The sequence below is a fragment of the Schistocerca nitens genome, chromosome 5 (assembly GCF_023898315.1).
Source record: "Schistocerca nitens isolate TAMUIC-IGC-003100 chromosome 5, iqSchNite1.1, whole genome shotgun sequence".
In the NCBI taxonomy this organism is placed as follows: domain Eukaryota; kingdom Metazoa; phylum Arthropoda; class Insecta; order Orthoptera; family Acrididae; genus Schistocerca; species Schistocerca nitens.
In genome coordinates this window covers 867,119,754-867,133,289 of record NC_064618.1, presented here as the reverse complement: position 1 = coordinate 867,133,289, position 13,536 = coordinate 867,119,754, and the positions used below count along the sequence as shown (strand labels likewise).

At 40.3% G+C, this 13,536-nt stretch overlaps 1 protein-coding gene across 2 annotated transcripts in view; it reads right to left on the bottom strand.

Moving 5' to 3' along the window:
* Positions 1-13,536, bottom strand: part of LOC126259419 (BRCA1-associated RING domain protein 1-like) — a 194,954-nt gene that overhangs the window by 84,770 nt on the left and 96,648 nt on the right. For both annotated transcript variants that reach the window (XM_049956200.1, XM_049956201.1), the window contains one exon: positions 746-826. In XM_049956200.1, coding sequence (XP_049812157.1) covers positions 746-826 — 81 coding nt within the window. The remainder of the gene's footprint in view (positions 1-745; positions 827-13,536) is intronic.

The following is a 13,536-nucleotide window of genomic DNA, read 5'->3' as shown; positions in this document are numbered from 1 at the left end:
GACATGTGTGGGTCGTTTCAGAAGGAGGCCTTTTGGCCAAAAGCTCACAAGTTCACATTCTCACCAGTGTGACTGTCTGCTGCTCAACATCTCCTCTATATAGTGAGCAGCAATCTATACTTTTCTTAATACTGTCATTATTCTGTCCTGTATTTTCCATTGTTTAAAACAGTTTTATGAAAATTTTCAACACCTATTTTAGCCCCTTAGGGTTGATTTTCCAAAAACACTGAAAAAGAAGTCAAGTACTAATTTTCATAGATGTAGCTTTAAAAGTGCTTTAGTAGTTCTTTAATAATGATTTTATTTCCAAAATAATTTTCACCCACTACTTCACCCACTTAGGGGTTGAATTTCCAAACAATGCTGAAACACATATCCATCATTTCTGATCAAGAATCCAAATACCAATTTTTGTAGTTATAGCGTCAAAACTACCTTAATAGTGACAATATTTACAAGAATGTTACATGGTCTATTTCACCAACTTCGGGTAGAGAATTTCTAAAAATCCCTTCTTAAGTGATGCCTACACTATGGGGTCAGCACTCTCTCCACATTTCAAGTTATTGTCCCTAGCCGTTTGGGCAGGGCGATGATGAGTCAGTGAATCAGTCAGGACATTTCCTTTTACATATAGAGATAAAATACTAGCAGCATATTATGAATCATATCATGTTACAGAGTATGCAATAAAGTCTTAAAATGTTTTTTCAGTTGAATAACATGTAGGGCTTTCACTTACTAGTGGTGTCCAACCAGCAAAATCCTTTGTGTTTGGATTGGCTCCTTCATCCAAAAGTGATTTCACTCGAGCAGCGTCTCCCTGTGGTAAAACATACATGCTAAACTGCATTTCTTGTTGAAGCTGTTTGTATGCTTGTAAGTCAACAACAACTGATAAATCCTAAATGATGGAGCATTCTTGGAGGCAAAAACTGTACTGGAAATAAATGATAACAAACACACAAACGTGTGTTTGTCATCACGTATGCTGAGAAACACGTGTACACCTGCATGCACGCTTTTTTTTGCATGTGAGGCAAACTCGGGCACTAGGTGCGAGATGCCTAGGTGTAAATGCATCTATAACCTTGCTGCTTCATTTGGCTCTTCTGAAGTAATGAGTAATACTGCAACATGGTACACCAAATCACAAAGCATTTTCCCTCACAGCACATCTGGCTGCCGTGCCACCTTATTACTTTCTGGTGCTCAACATTAAAATATTTAAACCCCCTTGTCACTGCAAATAAGGATTTCTCTGGAAGTTCTGACTGGACCAACTGAAACACATTCTTGTAAGGGCCTTACCTAGCATCATACCTAGAAATAAGGGACATCCAGCCCACAATCTTTCCAAACCCATCCTAAAGTGGCATTCCAACACCCACCAACACTACATGACATCCTGACCCATCCCTCTGCCACTCCCGCTCTCACACCTTGCCACGGTGCTCATATCATGGAGGAAGACCAGGTGCAAGACCTCTCCAAAATATCCACCCAGCATATCCTACTCCAGTCCTGTTACAGTACTACGTTAAGCCACCAGAGGCAGGGGCACCTGTGAAAGCAGTCATGCCACATACCAGCTCTGCAGCAATTTGTGTACAGCATTTTATGTGGGCATGCCACCAATGGGCTGTTCAACAAAAAGAATGGCCACCATCAAACTGGCACCAAAAACCGAACTGACGACCCCCAGCGAACAGCTGACCAAAACATATTTGAGTTGAATGGCTGCTTCACAACCCGTGTCATCTGTTTCTTGCTTTTCTGAACTATGTAGATGGCAGTTATCCTTGCAACACACCTTTAGCTTCTGAATCCTCCTGGCCTCAATCTCTGCTAAACCACTTTCCCCACACTCTCTACCCATAGTTTCCCCTTCCTCCGTCCTGTCGTGCCTTCACAATCCTTGCTACCTTCATCGTGGGCCTCACCTCACCGGCTCCAGTGCCTATGTGTTGCATGCCTGTGCACCTGCACCTGTACCTGCCCCTACCTCCCCCTCCCACATATCTATCCTCCACACCTGCTGCCTTCTTCCGAGCCATTAGTTACCTTTCCCCAACCCCTCTTCCTGCTTCCCACCTCTTTCTCTCTCTACCCACCAAAATAGACACACCCCTTTCCAATCCACCAGCCAAACTGCTATCCCTACATTGTGTGTCCATCTAATATAGATCTCTCTCTCTCTCTCTCTCTCTCTCTCTCTCTCTATTTTCATTTTCCACGTGTACTTGTCAGCAACTCAACACTTATGTAATTCAGTGAGTGGTCTATTTATACAACACAGGTAGGTCTGCTTTTAATAAACTCTGGGCCATCTTCTTGATCTCTACCCTAGAATCAACTTTTCAGCACCTGTGATTATAATGTGTCATTCTAATTTCTTTGCATTAGATGTTGTCAATCAAACTTTCCTTCCATAGCTGTTAGGTGTACAGAAATGTGAATTTGGGACTTTTTCGAAAAAGGGGGGCAAGAGTACAAAGATGAAGCTGTACAGAATCATATGAATAAACTTTTGTTATTGGTCAAATTACAGTACGTAGTTAAATGTTGCAATAGTTTCAGTTAAAGTCTACAATAAACAAGCAAAATAAAAGAAAATTACAAAATAAATATTCAACAATAAAAAATACTATATTAATACTTATCATTTATGGTATGACTGAGATAATGGATTTCATAGTAGAAAGTACAGATACAAGCAAGGATTTGAAATATCTACAGTAAATTAAAAGTTCCAAATCACAGCACAGAACCTATATTTGACACCTAACATCCATATGCCATGCAGTATCACCAAGACAACAGCGGCAAGGACCTTCACAGAAACTCTCTCTCATAATCTTCCCAATAAAACCCTACATTTACCACAATACAATAAAACAAATAATACACATATGAAACACAAAAGAAGCCAGCAGACCCCACAGAATGAAAAACAATGTGAAAAATATTGTACAGAAAAATTTATATAAAGACACATTAGACGAAAAAATTATGGGAATCTCTCATAAAGTGACTCCATCACCTGTCAACATAAATGTGGTGAGGCCAATCCGTTTGCCACATCGCTGTCAGATGGAAAATGGCATCCACCTCTTTTCACCATTTATCATTAACAAAATTAAAAGCCACTATTTCTTCATTAGTAAAAGCTGTTGTGTTGTGTAGTGTAGTGTAGCTGGGATCTGATTTTCTTTAAAAGTCTGTGTACATGCAAATAAGGTTTTAGTGTAGACATGGGCAACCTTTGGTGAACCGCAGGCGTGATTCAAAAACATACTTCAGCTCACAGGCCGCCTCGTCATGTAAAAGCAGTGCTCCTTGCACATAAACTCAAAACTAGCATCTGTGATGTTAACGTTTAGGGAGTAACGCACCCATATGAATGGCACTCCTTTCCCATCATGTCATACAAGCAAATTGTGCCTCAATACACATGCCTCTGAGAGTGCATTCATTTTGTGTTCACCTGGAATTTCTCCAGCAGGTCAGACTGAAATCAATCGTGGACCAAATGCAGCCTGCGGGCCACCAGCTGTCCAACTGTCGGAAGTATTTTTTGTATTTTATCTTTGGCATTTCTTGATGACCCATGGTCTCTTATTCCATTGCTTAAACTTTTAGTATCACCATTGTTAAATGCAATTGCCTTGTGTCTTCTGAATAAGTGTCCATTAAATTAAGAAATAAAACTATTTACTTCATCAGCTGTTATAACTTGATTAAAGTCTGTCCAACTGGTACGGGCCCAAAAAAATATTTTCACATCAAACAAATCTCTGAATTAAGTTCAATTAGATCAAAGGTTTTTGATCAGTATAGTGAAAAAAGATAAAAGGTGGATTAAATGAAGTTTTCCAGCAAGCAGAAATTTGATGTAGGTAATTTTCAATTATGGAAATATCACACGAAAATTATGTTTCATGCTAAGAAATTGCAGGATATTGTTAGCAGAAGTACAGTCAGACCAGCTGAAGGTACCGATTAAAAGAATTTGTGGGATGAGCTTAATGCAAAAGTAATGCTTTTTATTTCGTATGATATGGAATCCAACCAGCAACAAACTGTTATGTTGACTGCTACAACAAATAGTATGTGGAATGGGCTTCACGGAATTCACTAACAGTGAACGGCAACAAATATGGTTACATAGAAACAAAATTTATTTAATTATAAAATATATAATGCATGTATTTTCAAAATTTGATTCTTTTGTTGATTTAATTACGAAACGTCACACTGTAATTTAAGCATTAGCACTGTCTTTCCCCATGTTGGTGAACCAGCGGGAGATGCAAGCAAGATTTCAGAAGTTTTAGGTGGCCTGCCAGTGAAGTGTAGTTCATTTGTTTCAGTTTTGAACTTGTGAGATGAAACTAGGCAGTCTTTTGATAATTTAACAGCAAAGTTACTGAAAGAAGAGCAGTGTTGTCACTGACTGAAAAAACGATAATTACATTTGCTGCTGTTAAGGTTAATCACAAAAAGATTAAATGGCAATGTTCTCAAAGCAATTCAAGCAAAAGCACTGATAACAAGAAGAATGTTGAACGCTACTACCCACACATAAGGTCATTATAAAGCTGAGTGCAACAATAGATTGTTTTAGGTGCAGAAGTTAGAAAACTTTTGCTACCAATTGTAATAATAATGGCTTGCTGATAGTGCTACATCAAAACACAGTTTCCAACAAAGGAATGGTATTCAATGTTTAAACCACTAGGGAAGCTCAAAGTTCCTGTCCAGATAGAAGATAATTCACTTGTCTATCATGGAAGTAATTTGGTCAATCAAGTTTAATGTAGTCGTAAATGGACAATGGGCACCTTGTACAATGGAGAATACATTATAAGTGCCCCGTTTGAGGTTTGTGGAGATATGGCACAAGAAACATGTGTGCGGACTAGTTCTGGAGAGTAATAATCGTCTATGAAGACCTTTATGAAACCTTAAGCATACTGAGCAAGGGTGCTCTCATCAGTGCAGATACTCTGTCCATAGATGACCAGGTTGAATGGGAGGCATTTTTTTGTGTGGAAGGGAAGGCAGCTGTCAAAATGCAGGTGCTGGTGGTTGATGGTAAGTTTAATGAGGACAGAGGTGTGGATGGAGCCATCTGAGATGAGGTGGTCAACATCCTGCAATGTGACACACTGGGTTGAGGGGGACCAACTAAAGTGGTTGGGAGAGAAGGCGCTGAGATTGTGAAGGAATAAGGATAGGGTGTCCTGGCCCTGGATCTAGATCATGATGATATGGTCAATAAACCCTAAGGACACCAAGAGTTTGGTGTTTTGGGAGGCTATAAAGATTTCTTGTAGAACATCCAGAAACAGGTTGGCACATGAGTATGTGATGCAGGTGCACTTGTCTGTGCCATGGATTTGTTTGTATACCTTCCCTTGAAAGGAGTAGTAGCTGTGTGTTACGAAATAGTAGGGTGTATGAGGAATGAGATAGTGGGTTTGGTGTCTTGAAGGACACTGGGAGAGGTAGTGTTCAATAGTGGCAAGAGCATGGGCATGCAGGATGTGGCATCAACAGTTATGAGTAGGGATCCAGGAGGTAAAGAGGTAGGTAAGGTCAAAGGACCCTATGAGAAACTCCTCAGAAAGGAAACATCACTCAAGCACACGATGAAGTCTGGAACCAAGTGATTTGCACTCTCAAACTGCTTTGATCAAAATTTTAAAACAAAACCAAAGAAAACAGTAATGGTGGGCTAATCCTGTAAAACTTGTCCACCCTACAGAACTAAAGTTCAACAACATTACGTATGAATACATCGACAAATGCAGGAGATGAAGTTCAGTAACTCATTGAAAATAGGGCTAAATTGCAATGGTACTACTGTGATTGTTGCTCAACTGGGACTAACTCTTAAAAAACATGATGAACTTTGCCCTCCAGTTCATTTCCTATATTATGTGGCCTATGCAGCACAGTCATTTGTAAATCACAAATTTTCAAAGAGGCAACAGCATCCACAGACTCTGAGAAATGGTACAAAGCAATGAAGAATGAAATAATACCCTGGGTTTTAATGGATCTACCTCCAGATAGCCAGGCTGTCAGTTGTAAGTGGATTTACAAAATAAAATGCAAACCAAATAGCAGCATGAGGTACAAAGCTAGATTACGTGCAAAAGAATATTCATACAAATCTGGACCTGATAATGGAGATACTTTTTCGCCTATTGTTGGGTATGAGTCAATCTGAATTCTTTTGGCTTTGGCCACAACTGTATCCACAAACCACCGTGAAGTGCATGGCAAAGGGTAGGTAGCATTGTACCATTTATTAGGGTTTTTTCCCATTCCACTCAGGTATGGAGAGCAGGAAGACTGGCTACTTAAACATCTCTGTGCACGCTGTGATCAATCTCGTCCTGTCTTCATGATCCCAAGGGTTGCAGGACATTCCTAGAGTCATCACTTAAACACTTCCCAAGCATTCTACCATTGAACTGCAGTCTGCCACTTGCTTTACCTCTGACTGAGACTGTGTGATTATACCATTTCACACTCTTATAAATTGTTACACTCCAATATTTGTAAGAGCTGACAGATTCCAACTGTGACTTATAAATACTGTAGTTTTAGGATCCATGCTTTTTCGTTTCGTGAAATGCATAATTTCACATTTATGAACATTTAAAGTGAGTTGTCAGTTTCTGCAACACTGTTAAATCTTGTCAAGCTCTGACTATGATACAAACAAGAAGCAATTTGATGTGAAACAGCCTTTCTCAATTCGCAAGAACATATTTTCGCAAAACAGTGTGAACGTTTAAACAGTGATAATGCACATTTAGTCTGCAAATTAAAGAAAAGCCCTGTGGACTGATGCAACCTCCTCATTCTCGGGATCAAAAATTGTTCAGCTGATTAAGCTTTAATCAGATAATTACAGTACAGGATGTCCCAAAAAGAATTACACAATTTTAAATACAATTATTTACTAGGAAGAAGAGCTCAACACCAACAAATAGAATACTAAATTACTCAGAAAAGACAGAAGTTTATACAAATTCCTCATAAATGTTCAATATGTCCTCCATTGGTTGCACGGACAACATCTAGCCGATAGCCGAATTCATCCCAAAATGAGCGTAAGGTGTATACTGTCACTGAAGCTACAGCAGCTGATATTCTGGTTTTTAGTTCATCAATGACATGAGGTAAGGGAAAAATGTAAACACATTGTTTAAATATCCACACAGGAAGAAATCACATGGTGTTAAGTCAGGGGACCTAGGAGCCCAAGAGTGTAAAGCCTGGTCTCGCAGTCCTGTAAGCCCTATCCAACATTGAGGCACGCTGGTATTGAGGAAACTATGCACGTTGTTGTGCCAGTGCAGTGGTGCTCCATCTTATTGACAGATGAAATTGTCAGAGTACAGCTGTGGGAATAATCAGTTCCGTAGCATTGCAAGATATGATTGTCCTGTTACGGTTTCTTCCTCAGAAAAGTAGGGTCCATAAACCATGCTTTGCGAAATAGCACAAAAAATATTCACTTTTGGTGAATCACGTTCGAGTTCAATTACTTTTGGTGAATCACGTTTTTGTTCAATTGTTTCATGAGGATTTTCGAGCCACCATATACACACATTATGACGGTGAACCTTCCCGCTAATATGGGAAGTCGCGTCATTGCTGAATATTAACCGTGACAGAAAAGTGTCATCTTCCATGTCCTCTAGAATAGAATTTCTGAAGTCCACTTGCTTCACTTTCCCAGTATCTCGAGGAGCTTGTACCAGTTGTAATCGGAATGGTTTGAGAGCTCAACGATGCCATAACACACGCCACACTGTCATGCACAGTAACGCAAGTTCTCAGTTAGAACAACGTTTAGACTTGCGGGGGCTCCGCTCAAATGCTCGCTGGATTTGTTCCACTGTTTGTTCAGGGACGCGTGGCTGGCCAGGACTTTTGCCTTTAATGAGGCACCCTGTTTCTTCAAACTGTTTATACCACCATATTTCACTTCCACACATGGCTACACTCCATACAAATACTTTCAGAAAGGACATCCTGACACTTAAATCTGTACTCAATGTTAACAAATATCTTTTCTTCATCTATGCTTTTCTTGCTGCTGCCAATCTACATTTTATATCCTCCCTACTTCGACCATCATCATTCTGTTCAACTGCTCTTCCAAGTCCTCTGCTGTCTCTGACAGAATCACAATGTCACTGGCAAACCTCGATGTTTTTATTTCTTCTCTGTGGACTTTAATTCCCACTCCAATTTTTTCTTTTATTTCCTTTACTGCTTGCTCAATACACAGATTAAACAACATCAGGCAATAGGCTACGACTGTCCCACTCCCTTCTCAATCACTGCTTCCCTTTCATGCCCCTCAATTGTTGTAACTGCCATCTACTTTCTGAACAAATTCTAAATAGCCTTTTGCTCTCTGTATTTTATCCCTTGGGCCACCTTTAAAATTTGAAAGAGAGTATTCCAATCAACATTGTAAAAAGCAAACATAGGTTTATCTTTCCTTAGCCTATCTTCTATAAGAAGTAGCAGGGTCAGTATTTCCTCATGTATTCCTATATTTCTACAGAATCCAAACTGGTCTTCTGCAAGGTCAGTTTCTATCAGCTTTTTCATTCTTCTCTAAGGATCCATGTTAGTATTTTGTAGCCATGACTTACTAAGCTCATAGTTCGGTAAAAATCAAACAATGGAAAATCCAGGATGGAATGTAACAATACCAGAGAAGGAAAGTTGCTACTCAACATATAGCGGAGATGCTGAGTTGCGCGATAGGCACAACAAAACGATTCACACAATTAAGTGTGGTTTCAGTGTGTGTTGAGTGTGGTTTCCGTTCTCCGAGACTGAAGACATGTGTGCAAGTTGCGTTTGCATTTGCATGAGTGTGCGAGTGCGTGTGCGTCACTACTGCTGACAAAGGCCTTAATGGCCGAAAGCTTTAACTGTGTGAATTTTGTCATAGTTCGGTAACTTTCACACCCATCAGCACCTGCTTTCTTTGGAATTGGAATAATTATGTTCTTCTTGAAGTCTGAGGGTATTTTGCCTGTCTCATACATCTTGCTCACCAGATGGAAGAGTTTTGTCATGGCTGGCTCTCCCAAGGCCATCAGTAGCTCCAATAGAATGTTGTCTACTCCTGGGGCCTCGTTTTAATTTAAATCTTTCAGTGCTTTGTCAAATTCTTCACGCATTACACATCATCATACCACCCTTCTCATCTTCGTCTACATTCTCTTCCATTTCCATAATACTGCCCTTGTATAGACCCTCTATACACTGCTTCCATCTTTCTGCTTTTCCTTCTTTGCTCAGGACTAGTTTTCCATCTGAGCTCTTGATACTCATACAGGTGGTTCCCTTTCCTCCAAAGGTCTCTCTAATTTTCCTGTAGGCAACATCTATCTTACCCCTAGTGATATTTGCTTCTACATCCTTACATTTGTCCTCTAGCCATTCCTGCTTAGCCACTTTGCACTTCCTGTCGCCCTCATTTTTTAGACTTTAGTTTCACTTGGTTCACTTATTGCAACATCTTGTATATGCTACATATGCCTCAGATTAAAACCAACATGCAATTTGTGATTTTCTCAACCATGTTGTCCCTTTGTACCCTTATCCACGACTTACATACAAGTGTACTTTCCTTACTAAACCTCTGTTCAAACCAAACATATGAATCCCATCAACCTTTATCTCTACTATAAATGCTCTGTACTTTCTCAGTGTTCAACATTTTATGCTCTTTGATATGTGCCCGATATTTGCTTCTAAGAATTAGCAATGGTTTCACACAGTTTAACTATTTAGTCTGCAGTCTCCAGTCCCCTATTTATGAGCCTGACATACAATTTTTTCAGGGCTCACATCCATAAATTGCATTTGTCACTAACGATAACTGTTTGTCTTAACGAATACTGTCACAGTTAATTTACTTCTGCAAATTATATATTATTGATGAGACGAAAACTTGAAATGAGAACACTTTTTGAATTTAGTTTCGCTAACCATTGGAGTTATTTTGAAAGCAATTAGTTGTACCTATCTGTGTGAAGTGATGCATACTGATCTCAGAATCACAACAAAAAATCTTCCACCTCTACCTAGCCTCAGCCTCGCCCCAAGTGGGTCTGCCTCAGGCCGGGGTCTGCGCAACCCCCTCTCACTTCCCCAACTAAAATCAAGACAGTTCGTCCCTTTTACTTCTATGAGTGTCACACAGCAGTACTATGTATTTCGCCTCCTGAAGTTAAGTGAAGTCCAGTAATTTTTCCAATTAAATTTTTCTTCGATACAATAATCGCATTGGCTCAGTCGTAGTGTAAGCAAGTGGCAGACTTCGACTCACTGGTAGGATGTGGGGGAAATGCAGTCAGTTCCCACAAGAGAACACTTACAAAACGCTTGTGCAAATTTGTTGGCCGATTACCAAATAGGGCTAAAAGAGGATACTGAATGTATAGACATTAATGGCAGCAGGAATGGTCAGAAATTTTTTTCAGTTGTGGGAAAGTGTCCAGGCAATCCTGAAAAACCTGAACTGGCAGACACCTGACGACAGATAACACTGTCCCGTGAAAGCTTACGTAGAAAGTTTGGAGAACTGGTATTAAGAGTGTTGTAACTGTGGCAGGAATGGTCGCGGGGTTGCTATAACGCAGATGCAGAAGGACCAAATGGGAGTGGCCCGCAAACAAACAAGACGGACGAACGGGAATGGAAGGACAAACACGACTACAGACAACCGACCAAGACACCATGATTAACAACAAAGTATTAAGCTACGGGGTCACACGAGAGAACCTCACGAAATCAAAACCACGTCCACTCGTAAACGGGAAGTAAGCACATGCAACGTAAACACGATGTCTGTAAGCGAATACCAGACTGACTCACTGAGTGAGATGCAGCTGCCTAAATACACAACAAGGTATGTCGTTACTGGCCGCAGGGACCACGTGCTCCACATGTTAGACTTGGGGCCAGGACTGCGTGCAGCCACGGCGTACAGCGCGACTGCTGCAGAGACCTCTAGTGTTACTCCAAAATCATCCCCTAAGTTATTCTCTCTGAAATTTTGCCTAATGTTCTCTGATCTTAGTGTATGATGTTCATTGCACAGGGATGTCTGGTTCCAGAATGAACGGTCTGCTGTTCAAAGTGAAGTGTAAATCATATTCAGCATTGCTGAGCAGTTTTACACAGATCCTAAAGGCAGTAGTAAAGTAGTGTGCTCTCAGTATTACCTTGCTGCAGAGTTCACCAGTTTCTTCTGTTGCTGAAACAGCATAAATGAATTCCTATCACACACCACCTCTCATCGACTTGTGACTAGTGGATACTGTCTAAGTCTAGGAACTTACAGAAAAGGAAGTATTTGTGAGAGCACAAGATGAAGGTTATATTGTACGTTTAGCAAATGAAATGCACAGAGACCTACATAATTTGTGCTACTTGATTAAAAACTTCTTTTTCTGTACCCCTGTGACCATAGCCATCTGTATAATTGAGATAAAAGTAAAAATGCATTCTCAGTGCCGTCAAGTGGAGTGTCCTATAACTCCGGCCTTCAACAGGTAACGTGGTTGGTGAACACTATTCACTCTGTTAACAGAGTCACTTCAAGCTTAGGTCTTAGGAGCAGTGTCACTTTTCCACAAGAAAAGTTATTGGCTGACGTGGTGTGCACCACAACATCATTTGAAAATCCAAACATTGCTGTGACACAAAAAAATACTGGTTATCACCCAGGATCAACAATACCAGATAAAGACCATCACATATAAATTAGGGCTTTTAGATACTCCAAAGAGAACTCGACAAAAATATTTTCCTGCCTTCAGAAACTGTGCAGGACCACTGTACCCAAAGAACATTGGCAAAGGGACATCTGGAATTAAACCTGAATCTACTCACTGACAAGAGAACAATTTGTCCAACACCTCATGTCCGTGGTAAAAGTGTCCAGAATTCAGCAAATGTTTCATCTTTTACGACAACAATGCACAAACAATGCACCCACCCTGAGAACACCTTCCTCCAGGAGAGAGGAGTCTAAATCTATGTCCATATTCCAAAAACAATGGTGAAGGGCATGGTAGATGGCATTTCCCACTGTATCACAATATAATTTCCTTATATGCTATTAGTCTGTCGAATACAAGAAGAATGATAGCGCTAATGTCCCTGTGTTTGCTATAATTAGCCTAGTCTTGCAATATAGATCCTGTAGAAGAGACAGACAACAGTTGTAATACACTCCCAGGTGCCCAACATAACACTGGTTCTTGAAATGTAGGTTGGCTTTCATGGGAAAGTACATGCCCACCTTCAAGCACCTCCCAAGTCAGGTTTTCATCATTTTCCTAATGCTACCAACTCCAATTTTAGACATATGATAGTATTTCTTAAGAAAGATGTCACAGAAGTACGAAAATTTCAAATGTACTAAGATATAACTTCAACCCACACTAACTCACAGCACCTATCAACTTCAATTTTCCTGAAGATAAACCACTTCTGATAGCAACACACACACCACCATCAACTGGATTTAGTCTACCCTTTCTGTACACAATTAGGTCCTCAGCAAAAGCGTATCTCCTGCTTTAGACAGCTTTCAGTATTTATAATTATTTCTGCTTCAGTGCATTCTATGAGAATGTTTGAAGTTATGGTTCTTTCTACATCTACATCTACATATACACTCTGCAAGCCACCAAGCGGTGTGCGGCAGAGGTGCAGAGGTCACAATTCACGCCAAAGTCATATCACCCCCCCGCCCCCTGTTCCACTTGCGGATCGCACGAGGGAAAAATGACTGTCTGAACACCTCAGTACGAGCTCTTATTTCTCTTATATTTGAATGGTGATCATTGCGCGATTTGAAAGTTGGTGGTAATAATATATGCTCTACATCCTCAGTGAAGATCGGATTTCGGAATTTAGTGAGCAGCCCCTTCTGTTTAGCGCACCGTCTATCTGCAAGAGTGTCCCACTTCAAACTTTCTATGAGATTTGTAACGCTCTCGCGATGGCTAAATGTACCAGTCACAAATCTTGCCGCTCTTCTATGGACCTTCTCAATCTCTTGAACCAGACCCAACTGGTAAGGGTCCCACACAGACGAACAGTACTCCAAGACTGGATGAACTAACATATTGTAAGCTATTTCCTTTGCTGAAGGACTGCATCGCTTCAGGATTCTACCAATAAATCGCAATCTAGAGTTCGCCTTACCCGTTACTTGAGTAATCTGATCATTCCATTTGAGATCATTTCGAATAGTCACACCTAGGTACTTCACGGATGTTACTGCTTCCAAAAGTGGGCATTTATTTTGTACTTGTACATTAATGGGGATTTTCGACTTGTTATAAGCAGTAGGTTACACTTACTAATATTGAGAGATAACTGCCAGTCATTACACAACACATTTATTTTCTGCAAATCCTCATTGATTTGTTCACAACCTTTGTGTAATACTACTTTCCTGTAGAC